Genomic DNA, 25,803 nt, shown 5'->3' with positions numbered 1-25,803 from the left:
GATGTCATCAGCATTTTGAAGTCTTCCAGGAAGAATCTACATGGTTTAAAATAAAGATGTTCTTTAATTCAAGGGCTTAAAGAGGGTCTGTGTTTGGAGACATTTCAGGCAATTGTTGAACATCTTTCTACTTAAATAGCTCTAGTCAACTGGATAAGGAGATCAGAGTCTGAGCTGTAAGCCCATGAAATGTTTATTTACAGACAACCAAATATAGCTCATATGTCCCTTTAGAGACACATCAAAAATGCAGTCCAGTAAGAATCACTGCCTTGTTTTAGGAGTTTTGATGGTTGTGTCACATTAATTAATTGCCTGTTGAGCCAGGATTTTTGAAATAATGCCTTCGTGTGCTTTGGATTCAGTAATTTAGATTATGGACTGTAAATCATTCTCTCTGCATGGGCTGTTTAACGTCCTTTCCGCACACCCAGTGGGGTATATATAGTCTACCTATTGCAGAGATTTAGGCCTTCTGAATGCTGAAGCTACAGAACAACAAAGCATTTTCAGTGTGGTCAGCATAGTTTTTTAGAGAATATTTACTGGATCGTGTCATACTAAGTCTGATGGTAAATAAGGCAGCTCTGACTTGTTAGCTTTCATTCTCCACTGTTCCGAGTGGACTGCCACCCTTCTGGGAGCTGAGAGATTAATGCAGGCCTCTCTGCTCTGACATTCCCTTCTTTGTTTCCTTTTGTTTGTTTACTTTCTTTGAATTAGACTGCCTCATCTACTTTTAGATTTTAAGTCCCCAGAGGCAGGGACTGTGTCTAGGTTGGTTTTATGGAGAACACTCAGCATATTGTGGGGGGGTGTTATAAACATGCCATCTGTGCCAATTTGAAATTCCGTTTCAGACCTTTCAGTACTTTTCTTTGTGTTTAGTTGGTTATAGAAATCTGAACTAGAATAGTCCATTAAGTACACATTTTTGTGGACAGACAGTGCTTTTATGGTCCCGGTTCTAATTCAGGGACAATAACTTACAATCTATTTTTAATTATTACATCATATATATATTTTAAAATTTAAATGCCCTAATTAGTTTTTTCTTTTCTTTTATTTGAGTGTGAATCACGTTAGAATAGCAAATTGCTTCACTGACACAGACTGCTTTTGTCTGGGGCGTACTGTCTCCACTTTGGTGATAATTATTACAGAGAGGGAGAGACAGGGATAGAGAGTTAGAAACAGCGATCAGCCGCCTCCTGCACACCTCCTACTGGGGCTGTGCCCGCCACCAAGGTACATGCCCTTGACCGAAATCGAACCTGGGACCTTTCAGTTCGCAGGCCGACGCTCTATCCACTGAGCCAAACCGGTTAGGGCTGATGATAATTATCGCTTGATCTATGTTTAGGTGTAAGGTTGGTTGATTTTAAGTTTACTTTATCTCAAAGAAGACGAAATTGGATCAACTCTGTATTTCAATTTTAGATTTTAAAAGTCACTAGAAATAAAACAGAGATACACACATACACACACCATGTATGTATATGCACACAGTGTGTTTACTCTAACAAGTCCTTTTCCTATATGGATTTATAACTAGTCGCATTATTTGATAGCCATCTTTTACAGTATATGTCTTCTATATATTTCTTTTAACTATGTGCCAGGCTGTAGAATTCTGGGTCATGGAGTATCCCTCTGTTCACATTTAGTGTTAACTGTCAAACTTTTCCTCTTCCACCAGCAGTATGTGGGAGTTCCAGTTGCTTTACATCTTTACCAACATTTGTTCTGTCTTTTTCTTTTAATTTTTATTTAATTTATTGGGGTGACATTGGTTAATAGAATTATGTAGGTTTCAGGTGTTCAATTCTATAATATATCATCTGTATATTGTATGGGGTTCACCACCCAAAGTCAAGTCTCCTTCAGTCACCATTTATCCCCCCTTTGCCCTCTTCTACCTACCTCTACCCCCTTCTTGCAATCACCAAACTGTAGTCTGTGTCTGTAAGTTTTTTGTGTGTTTTTTTTGCTTAAACCATTCACCTTTTTCACCCAGTCCCCCAGCCTCCCATCCTTTGACAGCTGTCAGTCTGTTTTCTGTATCTATGAGTCTGTTCTATTTTGTTTGTTCATTAGATTCCACATATAAGTGAAATCATATGGTACTTGTTTTTCTCTGACTGGCTTGTTTCACTTAGCATAATTCACTCCAGGTCCATCCATGCTGTCACAGATGGTCAGATTTTCTTATTTTTTATGGCTGAGTAGTATTTCATTCTGTAAATGTTCTGCAGCTTTTTTCATCTGCTCATCTACTGATAGGTACTTGGGCTGCTTCCAAATCTTGGCTATTGTAAATAACGCTGCGATGAACATAGGGGCACATACTTTTTTTTGAACTAGTGTTTTTTGTTTCTTCGGATATATTCCCAGAGGTGGAATTACTGGGTCATAGGGCAGTTCCAGTTCTAATTTTTTTTGTGGTAACTCCATACTGTTTTCCACAGTGGCTGTACCATTTGCAGTCTCACCAACAGTGCACAAGGGTTCCCTTTTCTGCACATCCTCGCCAACACTTGTTTGATTTATTAATAATAGCTATTCTGACGGTGTGCGGTGATATTGTGGTTTTAATTTGCATTTCTCTGACGATCAGTGACATTGAGCATCTTTTCATACGTCTATTGGCCATCTATCTGTATGTTCTCTTTGGAGAAGTGTCTATTCAGATCCTTTGCTCATTTTTTAATTGGATTGATGTTTTTTTGGTGTTGAGTTGTATAAGTTCTTTATAAATTTTGGATACTAACCCCTTATCAGATGTATCATTGGCAAATATGTTCTCCCATTTAATGAGTTGTCTTTTCATTTTGTTGATGGTTTTTGTTGCCGTGCAAAAATCTTCTGTCTTCTTCATTTTAACAATTCTGTTGGATATGTGGTGGCATAACATTTTGGTTTTAATTTGCATTTCCTTGATGGCTAATGAAGCTGGGTGGGGCAAAAGTAGATTTACAGTTGAGAGTATGCAAAAACAATTTATTCTTGTATTATTTTCAATGTTAACAACTGTAAACCTACTTTGGCCAAACCCTGTGTATTGGCCATTTGGATAGGCACTTTTGTAAAATGCCTATTCAAGTCTGCCTTTTAAAAATTGATCTGCAGGAATTGCTTTTGTCAGATACATCCTATTTGGTGGCTTGCCTTTTCACACTTTAAATGTGTCTTTTAATGAACAGATGTTCTGAATCTTAATCGAGTCCAAATTTTCCGCTTTTCTCTCTCATGATTAGTGTTCTTTGTGTCCTCTTTGAGAAATCTCTGCCTTCCCAAGAGTTATGAAGATATTTGATGTTTTCTTTTAAAAGCGTTATTTTTTTATCTTTTATATTTAAACCTACAATCTAGTTAGAATTGATTTTTTTTTTTTGGTATGATTTGAGGTGGGGAGGAAGGTGAAGGTTCACTTTTCCCCCCATATGGATACCCAGTTGCCCTAACATCATGTACTGAAAAAATGTTCCTTCTTCCTTCACTAGAATGTCATTGTCTTCACTTTTAATTTTTGAATTCCACGTTTGCCATTCTCAACACATTGATGAAATCAAGTTAAAATAAGTGCTTATTCCCAACTCAGATATCAAACACTAACATGTGTTCATTCAAAACAGTGATACTATCCTAGGTTGGGTTTAACTCTTTGCACTCGCTTGCCTTTTTCTCGATTCCTTTATTCTAATGCTAACCGTGTTGAGTCACACTTGACATCCGAGTGCAAAAGGTTAAAGGTTATGTTGTCTACTTCTTTTTTGGTGCGGTTTTCTGTAATGGAGCTTTGTAGAGCCCCAGAGGGCCCCACTCACATTGAGGTCTGTTTGAATGGCACCCCTTGGAATTGGCGCACACAGCCTGTGTGACAGAATGCAGCAGCCCTGAATGCTCTCTCTCTATATAAAGAGGTAATATGCAAATTAGCCGGGACGCCGTAACATCACGACCGCTCAGGAGGAGGCTGCGCGTGCAGGTGGGCGGGAGGGGACTGCGTGCGCGGTGAGGCAAGCTGCGGGGGCGAGCAGGCCCGCAGAGAACAGGGCCTGCCAGCCACGCACACCGGCAGTCCCGCCTCTGCGCGTGAGCTGCAGAGGAAACACCTTTTCTGACCGCTTATTGGCTAAGCTCCCCATACACCACTCGCAGTGTTCTTGGTAACTTGGGTAATAAGAATCCAAGAAGGTGATCTAGGGTTTTTCCACCTCACTCCTGGAGGAAAAAACGAAGGTCCGCTGCTGAAGGGTCTAAGAAATGTCATATCCTGCCCTAGCCAGTTTGGCTCAGTGGATAGAGCCTCGGCCTGCCGACCGCAGGGCCCGGGTTCAATTCTGGTCAAGGGCATGTACCTAGGATGCAGGCTCCTCCCTGGCCGGGTCCCAGGTCAGGGCTCATGCAGGAGGCAACCAATTGACGTGTCCCTCTCACATTGATGTTTCTCTCTGTCTTTCCCTCTCTCTTCCACGCTCTCTAAAAATCAATGGAAAAATATCCTCAGGTGCGGATAAAAAGAAAGAAAGAAAGAACGAAATGTCATATCCTATGAAAGAGACATCTTGAAAATGCCTAAAGAAAGTTGTCACTTTTTTGTGGTGAAGGGACTGGAGTCCATGTTGATGAAAACACCAGCAGTGGCAGCAGCGGGGTGATGGGGGTGGCGCCTTCCCCTGATCATCCCAGTCACCTCCCGCAGAGTAGGACATCCTCTGAGGGCTCCCGGATTGGAGAGGGTGCAGGTCGGGCTGAGGGACCCCCCCCACCCTCGTGCACAAATTTCATGCACCGGGCCTCTAGTTTGTAATAATTGGCAAATACAAAAAAAAAATTTATTAACTTTTACTGTGCTCCAGCAATCTACCTGTTAGCAAATATGGCTTGTTTTTATTTAACCTTTTGCACTCGGATGTCGAGTGTGACTCGACACGGTTAGCATTAGAATAAAGGAATCGAGAAAAAAGCGAGTGCAAAGGGTTAAGGGTGGTATTTTGTAGTGAGGGTAGAGTAGGAAATGAATTCTTAGGCATCCCGTTTAGCTTTTCAGAATTGACCAGATCTGATAACTTTACTTTTTAATGTTTCATATTTGTGTTTATTTTTTTATTTAGAAGGTAGTTTGTGTCAGTGAAGGTATTTATACTAGTTTTTTACTGCAGCACGTTTCTATCCTAGGGGAAGCTTTCTTTCCTGGATTCCCTAAAGCAGTGGTCGGCAAACTGGTTCGTGAGCCACATGCAGCTCGCGAGCCTTGGTTTGCCGCTCTGTTGACTAATGAGTTTGCCAACCACTGGGATAGGGGCTTAATCACAAGGAACAACAACAGCTTGTAATTATTGAAATCGAGAGTCTAAGTCAGTGATCAGCAAACTCATTAGTCAACAGAGCGGCAAACCGCGGCCTGCGAGCCGCAGTTTGCCGACCACTGCCTTAGTATCTAAACTGTAATGAACACATTCAAATGATGACCCTTAGGGTTTATAGCTTCTCTTACATGTATTTTCTTGGAGATACAATTACTTTTAAGTTTCTAAGAATCCAGAGGGCCTCTTTCCTATACCTTTTAAATCACATCTTAGGAAGTTATGCCTCCCTACTCCCCACAAATCAATTCTCCTTGAATTTCATGCCCAGTTTAATCATCAGTAAAATGTGCCTGACCAGTGATTTGTGAGAATGTTTATTAGCATCATAATTGGATACAATTAAATTAAACCTCTGCAATATATGGGAGTGTAGAGTTGGGACCAGAGTATAAGTGAGAATCCTGATCCCTGTTAGAAAGGATCTGGAAGTGCTTCATTAACTTCTGCTATGGTTAGTGCAGCTGGTTAAACTGAGCATGGAACAACAAGACACCCCTGTGTCACCAACTGCAGCTCTGTCACCAAGGGTTGCCCGTGGTTGGAAGATTGGGTCAGCTCAGCACAAACCCCTGACTCCTCTAAGAAAAGCAACCCAAAGCTGTGTCCTGAAAGTAGGTCAGCAGCATCCTAAGTAAACAATAAAGATGGACTATTTAGAGTTCTGAGGTCTTCTAAACTGGAAAAACCAAAACAAATTTCTAACAGAATCTCATACATTCTGTAAATTGAAAAAGAGTTGTGGCAGTAGCATGTATTTTTATTTTTAATATTTTTATTTTATTTTGAGAGAGAGAGAGAGAGAAACATAGGTGTGAGATTAAAACTTTGACTTCACAAAAAGGTTCTCAAACATTTTAGTCTGTTGACCCCCTTATATTAAAAGTATTGCGGGCCCCAAAGAGCTTTTGTTTGTATGGGTTATAGCATTAATTTTTGCCATAGATGAAAACTAAAAACAAATTTAAATAAATAGAATTTAAAAATAATGATAAACCTATCACATATTAACCTAAATAACGTTTTAAAAATAACTATATTTTCCAAAACAACCACAAAAAAGTAGAGTTGCATTGTTTTATACCTATTCAGATCTCATTATTGTTAGGCTTATAATGACAGTTGAATTCTCACATCTGCTTTTGCATTCAGTGTTACTATATCATGTATTAAACTGGAAAATGCCACTGTATACTCATGAGATATTGGGAGTGAAAGAGGCAGATAACCTCTTAGTTTTATTATTAAATTAATTTTGATCTCACAGACCTCCTGAAAGTGTTTTAGAAAACCCAAGAGGGTTCTTTGGAAAATTACTGGGCATGTTTTGTGTGTGTGTGTGTGGGGGGGGGGGGGCAATTGAAAGTGTAACTTTGAGACAAGATAATGAAAAGACTTAGGTTGATTGAGTTTGGTCTTTAATATGCAGTGAGGAGCCACTGAAAATTTCTAAGTAGAAGAATGAAATAAATAGAGTTGTGCTTTTAAAAGATTATTATGAAAGTAATGCATAGAGTAATGGGAAGCAATTATAGTTGAAATATAATTAATTTACTATGGTAAGCAATGTAATGGATATTGAAGTAGAATATATTGTGGTACTCTTCATCTGACTATATAAGAGTCAGAAAGAGAAGAGTCAAAACAGTGCTGCCCTAGCTGGGTAATTCAGTTGGTTGGAGTGTCGTTCAGTATGCCAAAGTTGGGGGTTCGATCCCCAGTCAGGACACATACAAGAATCAACCAGTGAATGCATAAGTAAGTGGAACAACAAATTGGTGTTTCTGTCTCTCTCCCTCTCCTTCTCCCCTTTTCTTAAAAATCAATAAATAAAATAATAAAAAAAACAATCCTGAGATTTTGAGCCTGGTGAGTGGGAGATTAATATTCCATTAATAGAGATAGGGAAAGAAGCAAGTTGGGGAAAGAAAATAATGAATTGTTTTAAACTATATATAAAGCTTTACATTATTATTTTTTAAATATATTTTATTGATTTTTTACAGAGAGAAAGGGAGAGAGGGATAGAGAGTTAGAAACATCGATGAGAGAGAATCATTGATCAGCTGCCTCCTGCACACTCCCTACTGGGTATGTGCCCACAACCAAGGTACATGCCCTTGACCGGAATCGAACCTGGGACCCTTGAGTCTGCAGACTGACACTCTATCCATTGAGCCAAACCGGTTAGGGCTATATTATTTTTTATTTTGAGATAATTTTAGTTTTGCAAAAATAACAAAAAGTTTACATATATTCTTCACCCAATTTCCCTTGATATTTGCATATGGGGTGCATCCTGCAACTTGTATAACCATAGTACAGTTATCAAAATGAGGAAAGTAACATTGTACAATGATATAAATTATAGACCTATTTCAGGTTTCATTAGTTGTTTTTACCCTATTTCTAATCCAGTTTGGGGTCACCAGTTAGATTTAGTTGTGTCCCTTTAGTACATGTATCCTCTAATCTGTAACAATTCCTTAGTCTTTCCTTGCCTTATAAAAAATTTTTAATGAAAGAGAAGATGCTTATAGAATATGTGATTTTTAAAAAAAGCAGTATCATTTCATCTCTTTTAAAACGCATAAGGGCCTGAATAAAATCATTTTTTAAATGTTAAACATTTATTGTAAAAAACTGAAACAACGTAGAAGACATAAATAAAAAGTGACAACCCACTCCCAGAGGTAACTGCTGTTAATAATTTGGTGTCTATTCTTTTATTTATTTCCTATGTATTCATAATATGTTTATATATTATGGAATTTAATGGGCATACTTTACTGTAACTTGTATTTTTCAATAAAAAAACTATATGATATACACACAACATTCTTTAATGTCAATATATAGAGATCTTGCTCATTCTCTTTAATGACTGCACAGTGTTTCATGGCTATCTCATTAAACCTTTCCTTATCGATGGACCTTTAGGTTATTCTCAGTTTTTCATAAGTATACAAAATGCCTCACTGAACATTCTTATGTATGCATCTTTGGCTATTTGGACAATGATTACTATGAGGTGAAATTACCAGGTCAGAGACCCATATGCATTTTTCACTTTCACAGTTATTACCATACTGCCCACCAAAAAGGTTGTATCTCAACTTACACTCTCTCCAGCAGTGAGTGGCATGCTTATTTCCTACCAGAGCTGTGGATGGAAGTGTTCCAATAGGTTGGCAAGGATTTGGCTGGGTAGTGGTCTCGTGGGTGTTTGCCTGTTTATACGTTGCTCTTCCCATTTTTTCCCTAACACTGTTTTGCTTTTATAACAAACACACACTAATATGATACTTAATTAAAAATTAACCAGTTTAAATATTTTGTCTTTGAGACCTTTTACTTTTAATCATTATGGGATAAAAGCATGGCCTTGAAGGCCTCGACAAGAGGCCTGAGGGGTTAGTGAAACAGTTATTGGAGGCTCTCTGTGGGGTGCGTCCTGGATTTCAGGGTAGTGGTGGAATAGGAAGAAGTGTTCAAGAAGTGCGTGTCAGTGTCATGAGCTGTTCTTTGGAAGGGGCTTCCATTAGCTGTGAGTAGTATGGAGTTCATCGTTGGCTCTTATAAGGATCCTATGGACTTGAGCAATTTGTATAATTCAGTGTTATTTCTTACAGAGAGTGGAGAGAGGAGCAGAGGAGGGGGTTACTATCCTAACATTTCCTTCTGGAATAACATAAGAATCACTGAATTGTTTTCGATACTCTATATGTATCTGTGATGCTAGAATTGGATAAATAACAATGCTAGTTATACCCAGCCAGTGTGTCTCAGTGGTTGAACATTGACCTATGAACCAGGAGATCACAGTTCGATTTCCGGTCAGGTTGCAGGCTCGATCCCCAGTAAGGGGCATGCAGGAGGCAGCCAATCAATGATTCTCTCTCATCATTGATGTTTCTATCTCTCCCTTTCTCCCTACCTCTCTGAAATCAATAAAAATATTTTTATAGTTGAGAAAACATAAATCAGATAAGGTAGATTCTGAAAACCTGGAATAAACATATTAAAAGGGAGAATTTAATGAGTATAAGTGGTCCTTGATTTTTTAAATATATATATATTTTTATTAATTTCAGAGAAGAAGGGAGAGAGCTAGAAACATCAATGATGAGAGAGAATCATTGATCTGCTGCCTCCTGCAGGCCTCCCACTGGGGATCCAGCTAACAATCTGGGCACATGCCCTGACCAGGAATCAAACTGTAACCTCCTGGTTCACAGGTGGACACTCAACCAGTGAGCCATGCTGGCCGGGCGTGGTCCTTGATTTCTTATGTCTTATCTAAAAATACTCTGGCTCCTCAGCAGACTAAGGGCCAGAAAGGTAGGGTTTTGTTTGATTGGTTGTAGTTTTTGTTTGTTTTATATTTTTACCTTCCTAGCACATCTCAGGATTCTTTATTTTTCTTTTTTCAAATTCAAGATCTGTATTTTTAAGGGTGGGTAATATATATATATATATATATATATATATATATATATATATATACATACACACACACACTGTGCCTTTTGTTTTTTGTTTTTTTGGTCATTCTGTCTGTACCTAAGCACTGTAGTTTTAGTTACATATTTCCAGATAGTACTAGTATAACGCATATTTCCAGGCATGGTTTGACAAAGAGAAAGGATATTAGAAATTGAGACCCTCCTAAAAAGTCTAGGATGTGTAAGTTCCTCACCAAAGCATTAGCGCCATTATTAGTAATGGTAAGTGTGACTATTAAGAATGTTTGATGTACCATCAGCTGCCTCTTTCCTATAAGTGAGCTTAAGAACCTGGCCTTTGTAGGAGTTCCACTGTTAGATTTTTCTCTCTGGTCCTTAGCTCTAACTTCTCTTTACAGAAGAGGTAGAATCAGGGCACAGAAATATAAGAACAAGATAACCTGTATTTTTCTGCAATATTTTAATGGGATTTCAAGAATTGTTTCACATTTGAAATCTGAACATGATTCAACTAAAATATGGTTTGGGTTTTATTTTTTGTTAGTAAACAAAATAAATTTGTATGTACTTATTTATAATGTATGATTTATTCACATCTGTGTAATATATATATATATATATATATATATATATATATATCATTAGTAGTTTTTAAACCACAATTAGAGACTGTATTTCTAATGAACTAGTTTTCTAGTTAAAAATAAGGTAAGGGCAAAGAAATCTCATTTACCCATATATACTAATGTTTATAAAACGCCACATGATGAATATTTTCAGAAGCAATCTCCTAAGAGCCCAAATTAGAAAACTTACATAAAGCACAGTCCTTCTAAAATGGGGCTGTGACTTGGGAACTGCTCCTCCCCCAATCATTTAAACTAAATAGTTATAGTCTGCTACAAGAGAATTGGATGATTCTTATCAAGTTTACATTATTTTTTAACATTTATTTGAATGCTTCCTGTGTGCCAGAGACTGCTATACACTTTACATGTGTCATTTCACTTGTTGGTCATAGAAACGACGGGTGAAAGTAGCAGTGTCGAAAGAACACTGAGATTAGGAGAGGGGGGAAGGGGAATGTTTTGCCTAAGGTCACTCACACCTGGACTTGAACTTCAAAGCCTTGCTTCTTAACCATGATTGCGAAATCAGAGACTGAAATCTTCCTCTTTATTGCTTAACTATACCTGGACCAAAGGAGCTGCTAACTGTTAGTTGATTCCTGTCAGGAAGAGAAGCACTCAGAGCTGTGGAAACAACAGCAACAAAACCAAAAATGAAAGTGCCCAAGTGGACTGGGGGACTTGGAAGAGGGAGACCTGCGTTGCACTTGGCTCAGTTACTGAGCTCATATCACTTTCTCCGGAAAGCCTCTCCCTACCACGTCCTCTTCTTGTTTGTCTCTGTTAGAATGCTGAACTCATTGCAAGAATCACCATGTTGGAATGATTCTAAGGTGCACCTCATTTTTATTTTAAGTAAAATCAGCATGCATCTTATCTTAAAATTAATTGGCAGCATTCCTCCTTAATTATTGGTACCTAAAATAAGGATGTGATTTGTGGTGGCATGTTAGATTTGACCAAATGCAGTATTTGGTTTACATGTGTTCCCAAGAAAATGTTTACATCTTCCCCATGGTTTTAACTACCAGGTATAGACAATGATTTTCCAATTTCTAGTCCAGTATTCTTTTTTTTTAGTTTAAAATGGTGTGTTTTATTTATTTATTTTTAATTTTATTTATTTATTTTTTTTCCATTTTTTTTATTAAGGTATAACATGTGTACGTATCTTCCCATTGCCCCCTCCCACCCTACTCCCATACATGCCCTCACCCCCCGGTGTCTTGCGTCCATTGGTTATGCTTATATGCATGCATGCAAGTCCTTTGGTTGATCTCTTATCTCCCGCACCTCTCCCTAACTTTCCTCCTGTAATTTGACAGTCTGTTTGATGCTTTACTGCCTCTGTATCTATCTTTTGTTCACCAGTTTATAATGTTCTTTATTATCCACAAATGAGTGAGATCATGTGGTATTTTTCTTTCATTGACTGGCTTATTTCACTTAGCATAATGCTCTCCAGTTCCATCCAGGTTGCTGCAAATGCTAAGAGTTCCTTCTTTTTTATGGCAGCATAGTCCAGCATTCTTTTATGCTCCAGTCCTATAAAATTTCCCTTGCTATCACCGGGGTCACAGATTCTATGTCTACTTTCCAAGTCAGCTTGTCTTCTAGTGTTCCCTCCTCTCAGACAATGGCATCTACACTGGTACTTTTGTGAACTAAAAAGCCAGAAGTTCGGCCTTCCAGGGTTTGAATCGCAGTTCCACCGCATACAGACCAGTGTTGTGAACACACGGTGAAGTGAGTCACCTGTGCACCTCATCTGTAACATGGGGAGCGTCATCACACCTACCTGTGAGGATTGATTGTTAGGACAACAAAACATGGAGTGAATGCTAGCTGCCCCTAACCATCATATGTATCTGTGACCTCTCTGCTTACTCTGCACATGTAATTAACTCATCATCACATCCTCTGTTAGGTAGACCCTTCAAAATATCTCAGATCCCTCCACTTCCATCTTGTTGCCACTTCTCCGGTCCAAGCCCCTGTTTTTCTTGCCTGTAGTAACTAATCTTGTAGCTTCTACTCTTTCCCATCTCTAATCCATTCAAGTACCTAGACTGCTAGAGCCATTTTTTAAATCAGATCATGCCACTGCTTAAAACCCTTCCCAATGCACTGGTTTAAAACCCCAAATCCTTAACATGGGTATACTTTTCTCAGTTTTATGCCTGGCCTCTGCCTACTTTCAACCTCATTTTATGCCATTCTACCTCACGGTGTTGCTCATTTCTCCCAAAACTCCCACTCAGATTTCAGCTTAGGTCCCTCTTCCTCAAAGACATTGCCTGATCTTCCAAACTAAATTAGGTTCTTTAGTCCTAATGTATAGTTCTTTAAAAAAAATTTTTTTTTTTTTTTTTAAATTTCAGAGAGGAAGGGAGAGGGAGAGAGAGGTAGAAACATCAATGATGAGAGAGAATCATTGATTGGCTGCCTCCTGCATGCCCTCTACTGGGAATCAAGCTCACTGCCGGGCATGTGCCCTGACCGGGAATCAAAACCATGACCTCCTGGTTCATAGGTGATGCTCAATCACTGAGCCACGCCGGCTGGGCATAATGCATAGTTCTTTTCTTTTTTAAAAAAAATATATTTTATTGATTTTTTACAGAGAGGAAGAGAGAGGGATAGAGAGTTAGAAACATCGATGAGAGAGAAACATCGATCAGCTGCCTCTTGCACACCCCCTACTGGGGATGTGCCCGCAACCAAGGTACATGCCCTTGACCGGAATCGAATCTTGGACCCTTGAATCCGCAGGCCGACACTCTATCCACTGAGCCAAACCGGTTTCGGCATAATGCATAGTTCTTTATAATGAATGTATACTTTTTATACTTGGAGGTGATAGTTCCTTCCCAACTGAAAGGTAAGGGAATGAGGTGATTTCTCCAAGGTCATAGAGCTATAGTTATGGTAAAACTGGAATGCAAATCCAGGACTGGCCGACCTAAAGCTGTGTCATCTCCATGGTCCTTCCTTTGCTTCCTTGATGGCAGAAAAGAGAATATGAATCAATGTGTTAGGGTTCAAAATATGGCCTTCTTTTCATTTAACTTTTGGGTTCCTTTAATAGCCATCTCTGCGTAAGCCTTCATTCTCCCAAATTAGATTACAAACCTGTTGAAGTAAGGCCTATTTCATATAGATTATATACCTAGTACTTATATAAATTACCTTGCCTATAGTAGATACTCATTAAAGAAAAACTATTTTAATCCATTTAATCTTTTCAAGGTTTGGAGCTGTCTCATGAATTACTCTTTTTCCCATGAGTGACAGAGTACATTTTGTTGTCTTTTTAATACTAATGCAATGTTTTGTTTATTCTGTCCATTAATAACTAATATTTGAGAACGTTTACCAAGTACATATTAATGGAACTTAGTCTTAGAGAAATTCAATTTACATTTTCAATATATTTCAAAAAATATATAAAAAATTATGTTAATCTACATACTTTTATGTAAAGTTCTTTGACTGTAAGATAGAGCATTTGGCTTACTTCACTAATAGGAATATCTCTTAATGCTGGGATGGCCTCTTTTGGTATTTCTTCTGCTCTTGATTTTTGGCATAGTTATCTGTGATTGTTTGAATGGAGTTGTGGCCAGGTACTCATCATATTTACTTCAAACAAGAGTACGTAACTGATTACTACAGGAATAAGGAGGTAGATGGGCAGTGCAACTGCCCAATACTTTTGAGGCCAGTAGGTTCAGCCTAAGGAATTTGGCCAAGATTCAGGGATAAAAGCCCATACGAGATATAGCATGAAGCCAAATTCGGAGCTTAAGAAAAGAACAAAGCCATAACTTGATCTTTCTGGCAATGGAGACGGTGAATTTTCCACCATTTCTCTGTGACTTTAGATAATCAGTTTGGAGCCCCCAGCACAGGCACTGACCCCCACCCCAGGAGCCCAGGGGCGAGAGAGGAAACACTGAGTGGGAGGCTCAGTGGCCACAGCTCCCCCAACCGGGCTTAGGCCACATTTTGTTTTCATATTTTGAATTGAACTAGGTGCCTAAACTGCTTATAAAGTGAAGTTGATAATTTGTGTCTTCATGGATTATTATGCTGTTTCACTGGAAAAAGAATTAACCTTAAGTATTTTGTTTCGCTTCAAGGAATTAAGTGACCTACAGCGTGACCCACCTGCTCACTGCTCCGCCGGACCTGTGGGAGACGATTGTAAGCTTTGCTTTATTGCTAGCATTTTGCTACAGTTAATAATACAGGTTTGAACATTTGTTAATGACTCCAAAACTCTTTTATTTGTTTCAGTGTTCCACTGGCAAGCAACTATTATGGGACCTGTAAGTATGATTCCTATATATGAAATTAATCCCATCAGCCGTATTTAATTCTTGCCGTTTCACCTTTGATCAGATATTTGTGGCTCAGGTTGAATTTTCTTGTATCTGAATCACCCAGGAAGCAAAATGTAATTACAGGGTTTATGATAATTGTCTACAGCACTGATGGTGAATACTTCTAGGATCATTGTGATGTATTTTTCTTTGCCAAATCCTTGATCAATTACGCATAGTACTGGATCACCCACAATTTGTAACCAGGCTGTATGTTTCCTTTGTCTTTTTTTTTTTTTAACACACACACACAAAAAAACAGTTGTTCAGAACTAAGCATAATTATTCTCACATCAACCGTTTTAGTAGGTCAGAAATAAGTGTTAGTAACCCAGTAATGAATTCCTACAAGTAACAAATACCAGTTTGCACTAAGTTTTATCACTTCCTATTTGTGAGAGAGAACTGATAAAATATTGTAGTGGGTCTGTCTTTGCCACCTCATGAGTTTACTGCTTTTAGTTTCCTTGGATTATCCTGAAGTCAAAATTACCTGCTATTTTATGAGTGGCTTTTCTCAACACTTAGTGCCTTTGTTTGTTAAGATTGTTTCTACACCCAAGAGGCAGTTATGACTAGAAAGAGGCTTTCCTTTCTATGAGCAAAAATCCGATTGTACAAGAATGGGCACCGATAGCTCAGAGATGCTTTCTGGGAAACATAGTAACATGTTTCCATGAACATCTTTCTCTCTTCTCTTCCCCCCAAAGAGCTTTATCTTGTCTTTAACTTAAAAAACAAAACAATTACTGATTTTTTCGGAGAAGGAGTACTGGGCAAGTATCTCAGTTACTAAATTGTTAGGTTAGCCTTTTAAAGAGTAAAATGCAACGTATTTATTTAAACAACGTTTAAGAATCTGGTTATTTGTTTGTTTTTCATTGCTTACTAAGAACCTTCAAAATACTATCTTTCAAAGACCCGTTTTACCACGTGAATTATAGCCCTTCAAAAATATTTCTTAGGTGAATTACATGTAGCAAATGGTTATAATTATGTTACTCATACTCCCTTTATTTTAGTAATGTAAACATGTTATTCTATCATATTATTTGAAAATCTAAACAAAACACGACTGTTAATTGTAATTTACTCATGTTTTCTACATTCCTTATTATTTTTTATGAACTAGAATTAAGCAACACATGTAGGAAGAATAATTATACAGTGCAGTCCTCTAATATATATGCAGAAACTTAAAGAAGAAGTAATGATAGTTTTGCTATTATAACCAAAATGTTAGTATAACATGATAAATTTAATTAAATATAAAGGAATTAAAATAAAGTTTTAGCTATTTTTGCTACCTTTTAAAAAAAGTATCTTTTCCCCCTCGCTTGTAGCATATTTTCTAATTACCATAAAGATTCCTGGCCAAATTTAGATTCTTCTTGATTCCTAATTTGATAATTTCATGAATATTGAATTTATTAGTTTTTTTTGGAGCCTTTTCACATTATGTTACAAATTATTATTGAGTGAAGATTTGCCGTCTAAATTGTGTAATGCTTTTCCTTAGCCTATCCTTTTCATAACTTGTTCTCTTCAGTTCCTCTCCATTCTTTTTTTTTTTTTTAATATATTTTTGTTGATTTCAGAGAGGAAATGAGAAGAGAGAGAGATAGAAACATCAGTGATGAGAGAGAATCATTGATCGGCTGCCTCCTGCACGCCCCACACTGGGGATCGAGCCCTCAACCCAGGCATGTGCCCTGACCGGGAATGGAACCATGACTTCCTGGTTCATAGGTTGACGCTCAACTACTAAGCCACACCGGCTGGGTTCATCTCCATTCTTGCCCTTTAAAGGACTATCAGGACTTCAGTTTCATAAATTAAAAAGTAAATACCAGCCCCAGCCCTTTTTTTCATACTGATTACTGCCACAGAAAATTATTCTTTTTTTACAGCGGTCTTGTATACTGATATTTAAAAATCTGTACTCGTAAACAGATTTGATTGGGCAAGTCACACAACTGTGTGTGTCCTATTTTTTATTTGTTTTAAACTCTATGATGTTGACATAATAGTTGGAAAATCCTCCTTTGTACGTGCAAAAGAAAGTCTGTTTTCAAGGTAAATGATTTGAACTTTTGACGAAATGATGGCATGTTTTTCAAACTGACGTATTTTGGGTGGGGAGGGGGGTCATTTTAGGTTATCAAATAAATGTAGTAATCAAACACTGATGCAAATATTTTGTGATTTCAGCCTGATAGCGCATATCAAGGCGGAGTCTTCTTTCTCACTGTACATTTTCCGACAGACTATCCTTTTAAACCACCAAAGGTATTTTTATTTTTGTGATTGATGACTCCTATGTCAGGGGTGTATCCAGAGATATTTTTATTATGTCCAAGACAAGTTAGCGTGTTCAACTGTTCAATAAAGCTACTGAGTCTAAAGTATGCTTTCTTACTCAGATAATTGTATTGTGTTTGTAAAACAAAAGGCAGTATCTGTTATGCTGTAAATTATGTTCCTTTCTTTTCCTCTTCATTAGATCTCTATAGTTTGGGTTTTATGGTTAAGAATCAGACTTTTCCATTTAGGGGATTATCTTTCTAAAGTTGACTTTTTTTTCCTCAGTTTTAAGTATTCAACAAACATTTATTGAACACCTACCATGTTCTGTGACATTGGAGAATACAAAAGTAAATAAGACACAGTCCTTTTATTTAGTGTGGTAGGAGGGATAAAAACATGTTCTTACTCAATTTAGTTTAAATTAGATCTAAAGAGGGAACACATGATGGGGAAATCAGGAGGGAGAAAATCATTAACAACTTCTGTCATTCAGGAAACAATTATTTCATTTTTTCTTTTTCTTTTTTTCAAATTATAAGAGAAGCTTATTTAGAAAGTTACAGAGGCAGTAGAAGTGAGCCAGCTGGGCTGCGTGGACTTGGGAAACGAGTTACAGAAGCAAAAGACGGGCCCTTGCAGCTTAGGAGAGAGAAAGGCAGATGTAACGCACCTGGGGGAGGGAGAGGGGCCAGGGAAAGGCGCAGGTGTGCTCCGGAGAGGAAAGAGCAAATAATTATTTTAGATTTTTAAAAATAACTGAATAACGTTATGCTATATAATAAAAGCCTAATATGCTAAGTGTCTGTCATCCATTCAGCAAATCGAAGTGTAATATGCTAATTGACATGCACTGACCACCCGGGGGCAGATGCTCTGACAGGTTGCTGCTGGGGTCCTGCAGATAGGGACTGAGCCAGATGGGCCGAACATGCCCTGGAGCCCTCCTGCAGTCCCTCCCTGGCTGGCCAACCTCCTGTGTCCCTCCCCGACCCTGACTGTGCACTGGTGGGGTCCCTCGGCCTGGCCTGCATCCTTGCGCAATCTAGGACCCCTCCGGGGGTGTCGGAGAGCCGGTTTCGGCCCAATCCTGCTCAATGCAGGAGCTGCCTCCTGGTGGTCAGTGCACATCCACAGGGGGAGCACCACTCAGCCAGAAGCCAGGCTCATGGCTGGCGAGTGCCATGGGGAGCGGGCCTAAGCCGGCAGTTGGACATTCCCTGAGGGATCCCGAACTGTGAGAGGGTGCAGGGCGGGCTAAGGGACCCCACCCCTGAGTGCATGGATTTCGTGCACCAGGCCTCTAGTATATGCATGAAACGGCATAACAAAAAGTCTTGTGGGAGATTAGGATTCCTGGTGGATTTCTTAGGACAGGTTACAAACTCAGGCCTCTCCACTTTACCCCAGAACAGGGTCAGCACCCTATTTTTAGACGTTAGTGTCACTTCCAGGTATCCTTGATAATCAAATTAAGAAAAGGATTACTTTGGGGGATCATCAAAGCCATGGTTAATTACTTCAGCTGCTACTCAGCAGTCATATCAGCTCTCATACTTATTGCACTCTCCAAAATATTTCTCAGTTTCTTGCTGGAGGTGGCGGGGGAGGGGTGGGGAAAGTGGGAGAGTGGGAAAACTTACTTTATCTGCTTTCACATCCCCAGTAGCTAAAACTTTGTGCACACAAAGTGGATGTTCATTCAATTTATGTTGAATACATTTCTCTACTAGGGTGCTTAAATTTAAAGACATTTTACCTTAAAGTAAGCTGGTTCTGTTTTGTTCATTGTTCATGGATTGTCACATTTTTATTTTGTTTTGTGTTATATTTAGATTGCTTTCACAACAAAAATTTATCATCCAAACATAAACAGTAATGGAAGTATTTGTCTTGATATCCTGAGGTCACAGTGGTCACCAGCTCTGACTGTATCAAAAGGTAATTTCATTTATCAGATATATGACAGTTGATAATAGTGAAACAGGAAAAATACAGAAGTATCTAAGGCCCAAAGTTTAAAAAAACAACAATCTACTGTGTTTTATCCTGCTTTGATTTTGCTTTGCTTTCATAGCTCTTATATGTATTCTTTTTAACTTTTTTATATGTTTTTATTTATTTCAGAGAGGAAGGGAGAGGGAGAAAGAGATGAAAACATCCATGATGAGAGAGAATCATTGATTGGCCGCCTCCTGCATGCCCCCTACTGGGAATCAGGCTCACAACCCAGGCATGTGCCCTGACTGGGAATCAAACCGTGACCTCCTGGTTCATAGGTTGATGCTCAACCACTGAGCCACACCAGCCAGGCCTCTTTAGCCTTTGACAGTTAATTTGGTGGGGGTGGTGTTGGTAAGCAAATCTAAATGATGAAGTAAGAGAAATTTAAAATGTTAGAGCTACAAATTTGGGGATAAGCCTCTCGACATTTTACCCTTTAGTTTTAGCTTATCTTTAAAAAGAGAGAAGTAAATATATGATTTTAGGGCCCATTGTCCCATTTATTAAATGGAATTACTGACATAATGATTAAAGGTTTACATTTGTTTTACTTCATCTAAGAAGAAATATCAGATTAGGTTGATAAAACAAATGATTTAAGACATTTCACGTTTTAGAATGATGCAATACATATAACATTATTCTAAACTAGTGATTTTCAATGTTTTTCATCTCATGATACACATACACTAATTATTAAAATCCTGTGGCACACCAAAAAATATATTTTTCCTGATCTGAGAAAAAAAATACATATAATTTTGATTCATTCACACCAGACAGCTATTGTTGTGTTGGCTGTTGTCATTTTTTTATTTGGTAACCTAAGAAAAAAGATGTCAGTGCCCCTGACTAAATACTCCGGTATAGTGTGTTTTAAAAATTCTTCAGCATACCAGTTGAAAATCACTGCTCTAAACTTTGAGTAATCAATAGCATTATCATAGTGACTAATACATACGCCATGTGGATTCTTAACTTTCAGTCATCTGTAACTTTGTTCTTTGCTAAATTATCAGATGTGTACATCTGAAGCCCTTTTGTTTTTTTAGCAAATACTATTTGCTGTGTGAATCCTCTTAATTCAAGTCTTGTTTATCTAAACAGAAGAGCACCTGACAGTTGGAAAATATTGTTTTGAGTTAGAAGCATCTGCCCCTGAAGTAACTTGGTAGATTTTCCTTTTATAAAATTTAAGAAAATTGTTTCTCTTGAAGGATTCATGGAGAGATCCATGGTCATTTAAAAATTAAAACAAAAGAAATAAATGCTACCTGAATATATGACTTGTTTTTAAAAGTGATGAGGTTTATAGGAAACAGAGTCTACAGCCATCATTTTTTCAAGTATTAGGTAAATAATAGCCCTTTAGGTCAGTCAGTTATTTGTGAATGGCAGTTTTTCTGACCTAAAATGTTCGTATAAAATGTTCATATAGATTCCATTGTCTTTTAAAAAATATTTCACATAGTGTAACTGTTATGCACTAGAACTAGATGTAGGCAAGATTCTGTGTCAAAGGGCTATTCAAATTCATATGCTCTTTCCTGGAAGGGTATCAGAAACTATAATTCATTTGGCATAAGCAGCTAAATACTTACACATACAAAAGAAATGGCAGACTGCCAGATGTTGAACATTTATCTTCTGACATTGGTAGCTGTTTATAAAGAATAATTAGTATTGATGCTCTCTGGTAACTGTCTTTAATAACAGTTTCAAATGGCCTCAGCTTCCTCAAAGGTAAAGTGGGGATTATAATAATATTACCACAGAGGGTCACTATGCACCTGACACAGTAAGCACACAAATGAGTGTCAACATCCCTTTTTCCTTATCTGAAAACATTGGATTTTTGTGCATAAGAGTGAAGTCAGGGCCCGTGGCTGGGCAGCAGGACTGGGGAGATGAGGAACTTGCCTCTTGCTTATTTTGTAAGGTAGCTTATACCTGCTACCTAAAATACAGGTATTTTAAAATGTCCTATTTTGATTTTTATCTGGAAACTTTCTGGAGACATTAGCCCAGATAATCGTGGTTTAATATACAATGGAAGATAAAGAAGATAAATTAAATATTAGTTTTAATATTAGTGCTCTTAGCACCAGCTTTTTGTGTCATCTAAGAATCAACTTTGCTTTATAAATTCACCTGTGGAATGTGAAGAATAGGAAAAGATAAGGGAACATAGTAGAGGAGGCTGAAAAGGCAAGGTTGTTCCAAAGATCCCACGGACCCCCTCAGAAGTGGGGGCATGCAGTGAAGGCAGAAGAGGAACCAGTCTTTGTTCCCTCCTTTTTCAGATACTTAGATTTGTGTGTGTGGCTGTTTGTATTAGTATTTGATGTAATGTGGCAAGAAACAACTCTTTTTAAAATTTTCATCTATATTTAAAAATATACAAGTTACAGAGTAACTATTCACATTGTTTTTACATGCATGTGATACAAATAATATACATGGAATAAAAGAGTCGTTGAGAAAAATCTTACAAATCTTCCTTCTTTGTGGACACTGTATAGCACTAAGCCAAAGTGAAAAAGTACATGAGCACAATGTCCAAATGGTAACTGTAATTTGATTGCTTTACCTTGAATTGATTAGAACACAGATTTTCTGCATTAAAATAGAATAAAATTGACAGTTTTCTCTACAGAAGTATCTCTAAGAGACATCTAAAGTTAGGATGCTATTCTAAAAAGTTTTTTATTATGTATCATTTGGGGTATGTGTGTGTTACCAAAATATTTTTGTAAAGAACACTTGAGTTTAAAGGTTATGATAGTTACTTTAGAGGTCCACATTTTTTAAATAAATAGAAATTCAAATAGAATTTAAACCTTTAAAAATTATAATTTTGCATTTAATATATATATTATGGTAATTTTATAATTTTAAAAATTAAAAATACTTGCTACCATCTATAGTCTAAAATATAATTGGATGTGTTTTGTTTTCTTTATAAGTTCATTGTCTATATTCAATGAAATTATTTTTACATATGTAATTGTATAAAGAAGAAAGATTATTATCTAATATGGTGTTCTCTTTTCAATATAGTTTTATTGTCCATATGTTCTCTACTTTGTGATCCTAATCCAGATGACCCCTTAGTACCAGATATTGCACAAATCTATAAATCAGACAAAGAAAAGTAAGTGTTTACTATATTTATTTCTGTTTGTGTATATTTCTTTGTGGTCTACCAAAATATAAGTATTGTCAATATATTTAACAATACATTTAGTTATACTTATTATACTTACATTGATTTTGTTTTTCTTTCCTGAGTAGTAAACCTTTCTTTTTAAACTTTATTAGTTTTTTTTACAAAAACAATCTTATTCCTTTTCACATATTGTTTAATCCTTTACTTTTTAACTAGAGGCCCAATGCACAAAATTTGTGCAAGAGTAGGCCTTCCTTCCCCCGGCTGCCAACACCGGCTTCCCTCTGGCACCCAGGACCCGGGCTTCCCTCGCAGCCCTGGCTTCATCTGGAAGGACGTCCGGAAGGACGTCCAGTCTAATTAGCATATTATGCTTTTATTATTATAGATAGTACACATTCTGTATTTGCACAGTATGTTATGTTTTTGGTAGGAAAGAACTATATATAATTCTAGGGAGTAAATTTAAAAATTCTAGGGAGTAAATTTGGTAATTGGGAAGTGTTGGATATTATATTCCTAATCTCCCAGGGAAAAAAGTTATCCCTAAGCCACCCAAACTGACCTAGTTTTCAAGCTGCTTCATCTTACTGGTACCATTGATTCATTTGCAATTTACAAATAATGCTCATTGCCTTTTATAGATTATTACTATAAATTGTTATTTTTTCATTTTGTTATTTATAATTTAGGTATGTTTTTATATAGGTTGTAGACAAATCCATCAGGTAAAATTTTGACTTAAGTTTTCTGTTTTATTTATTCATAAGGTTAAGTCACATTGACCCAATAATTGGTATACGTATGATTACTGCACATAAGCATAGGAAGGTAGAGTATACTGTTTTATGTAGATAGATCTTCTAAAAGATTCAATTTGTATGTTTTTACTATATCCCTTTTGTATGCCTACAGATACAACAGACACGCAAGAGAATGGACTCAGAAATATGCAATGTAAAATAAAAAAATTTTTCATATATACCAGAGTACTGTAAAATCTAGGTTTTTTTCAATATTAGCAGTAAATTGAGCACTGTTTACTGTTTCATTGTATCATGAAATCCTTTGATTTTTATCCATTTTAAATGTATTTCTGAAGCAAGACTAAACAAACTTCCAAAAATACCCTTAAGACTGTGATGAGAGCATTTATCATTTTGTATGCATTGAGAAAGACATTTATTATGGATTTTAAGATACTTGGACATCTGCATCTTCAGCTTACAAGATCTACAAAGCATCTGAAAAGTAACCAAATTATTTTTTGCTGAAATTAGATGTTTTTACATGAGAAATACTGTATGTGTTGTCTGTGTCGTCAGTTTTATAAATCTATTCAGATTTCATTCTTTGTTAGCTCACTTTATAATTTGTATTTTTTTACTGTATAGACTAAATATATTCTATTTACATGTATGTCAACTCATTACTTTTTTCCTGTGAACAGTATTGAAAAAAACCGAACAGCTGATAATTAAATGAATTAACTGTCTCTCTCCCTTGTCTTAGGGTTTTCTGTGTAGATCAATTGCAGATTTCTTAAACCTGAATGATCTTTACACTGTAATTCTCAGTATACTGATTATGGAGAAACACTTGTTTTGATTTTGTTATACTTGACTTAACTTTATTGCAATGTGAATTAATTGCACTGCTAAGTAGGAAGATGTGTAACTTTTATTTGTTGTTATTCACATTTGAATTTTTTTCTGTATAGGCAATATTATAATGACACCTTTTACAGATCTTAATGTAGCTTTTCCATATAAATAAAATGCTTTTTCTACTATTTGTCTTGATTACTTAAAAAGATAAAATAATACTTTATAAGTAAAGGATCAAAACTCTATGTTAAATTTTGCAATGAAATTAATTCCAAATTGTGAGACTAAGGTCTGTTGATTTGGCTAATTAACCATCATTTATATACATTTTATTGCTTTAGCTTTTTATCTGTTCACTAAATTGTCAGTCTAAAGGTGATATAGATTGGTCCCTTGTTATAGAAGAGAATTTAGAATAAGTTAGGGTTTGTCTTGGATCACAACTAATGGATTATTTACTGAAGTACTAAGATGTGTGTGTATAAGATAGGGTCACCCACACTGAAGAAATATCTTTATATACCTGAAGAATAATTAGGTTAATCCATTAAAATACCACTCTAGATGTAACTGACATTGCATTTCTTCACATTTTAAAATTTAGAATTTCCAAAATAGAATTTTAGTGCCATCCAGTTTGGAAAAAAAAAAATCCTCTTTTTTTTTTTTTTTTTTACTATAGAAGTTATAGAGAAAATTCTAAAATGATGCTTCTCCTGGCTTTATAAATTGCCAGTAAAAAGTAGTTAAATAAGCAGGTTATCTTTGCAGATTTTAAAGAAAGCTTGAAAGTATTTTAACTTGGGAAAAATACATCTCTAATTATTAGCATGTTTACTAAACTTGAGTGAGTGTCATTTTTAAGAAGAGTTGTAGCTCTTCTGATTATGCAGTAGCTATGTAAGTGTGCAAGAATCTGTGATGGGTGTAGTCATTAGCAAGACATTTAAATCACTGAAGTATTTTACCATGGTTCATTATTATTAAAACACAGAATAACCCGTTGTTAGAAAGTGTGTTTTTATAAATGAATGTAAAATATTTAAATGAATTGTGAAATGGATGTTTAAGAAAATATAGGTTTAAAAGTAATTATATTAAGTGATGTCTTGAAACAGGCATATTATGAAGAACACTATTAGCTATATTATTATAAGCTATATTCTCCCAGAATTTGAACACTCAACATCATTAGATTTTAGTATTTAGTATATTTTGATATAGGGATTTTGTTTCATGAATATCTTTCACTTTTTTATAAACTTTCATTTGTGTGGCATTTATTTTTGGAAGTGTCTTTTTTTTCTTTATTAAAGTTTTTGAAACTTGCCGAACTCTTGTTTGCCTTTGCTTACATCTGAATTGTAAATCCCAAGCCAGGGACCTTCCTCCACAGAGTAACCTTTAACTTTAGGGCCTCCTTGGAGTGAGGGAAATGAGTAGCCTTTTGGAGATTTAGGATCCTACGCGAAGTCCTGGATGCTTCAAGATGTAGTTGAAAACTATAGTTAAGCCTTAGCTGGTTTGGCTCAGTGGATAGAGTGATGGCCTGTGTACTGAAGGGTCCCAGGTTCGATTCCAGTCAAGAGCACATGCCTGGGTTGCAGGCTCAGTCCCCAGTAGGGGATGTGCAGGAGGCAGCTGATCAGTGATTCTCTCTCATCATTGATGTTTCTATCTCTCCCTCTCCCTTCTTCTCTCAAGTCAATAAAAATACATTGAAAAGAAAACTACAGTTAAATTATAATTGACCCATACACTCAATCAGCAATACAGGTTGTAAGGGCAACCTCACCCTCATCCCCTGACTATCTTCAAAGCATATGATTTCTGAAATATGGGTTTTACACATGCCTATATAAACCATATA

At 36.8% G+C, this 25,803-nt stretch overlaps 1 protein-coding gene and 1 pseudogene across 2 annotated transcripts in view; one reads left to right on the top strand and one right to left on the bottom strand.

The window, feature by feature from the left end:
• The window catches only part of UBE2D1 (ubiquitin conjugating enzyme E2 D1), a 36,400-nt gene extending 12,285 nt beyond the window's left edge, over positions 1-24,115 (top strand). Inside the window, exons 2-7 of the mRNA XM_079793116.1 lie at positions 14,607-14,670; positions 14,764-14,795; positions 17,061-17,138; positions 18,989-19,094; positions 22,218-22,311; positions 23,242-24,115. Of these exons, the coding sequence (XP_079649242.1) occupies positions 14,607-14,670; positions 14,764-14,795; positions 17,061-17,138; positions 18,989-19,094; positions 22,218-22,311; positions 23,242-23,287 (420 nt within the window). The 3' untranslated portion in view covers positions 23,288-24,115. The remainder of the gene's footprint in view (positions 1-14,606; positions 14,671-14,763; positions 14,796-17,060; positions 17,139-18,988; positions 19,095-22,217; positions 22,312-23,241) is intronic.
• Positions 13,919-14,599, bottom strand: LOC307112492 (phosphatidylinositol N-acetylglucosaminyltransferase subunit P-like; annotated as a pseudogene). The gene has a single exon. The product of its transcript is annotated as a phosphatidylinositol N-acetylglucosaminyltransferase subunit P-like (transcript).
• Positions 24,116-25,803: the final 1,688 nt, after the last annotated feature.

The sequence above is a fragment of the Cnephaeus nilssonii genome (assembly GCF_951640355.1).
Source record: "Cnephaeus nilssonii genome assembly, chromosome: 16".
NCBI lineage: Eukaryota > Metazoa > Chordata > Mammalia > Chiroptera > Vespertilionidae > Cnephaeus > Cnephaeus nilssonii.
The sequence above is the reverse complement of the archived record's forward strand: the minus strand, read 5'-3'. Positions and strand labels throughout refer to the sequence as shown.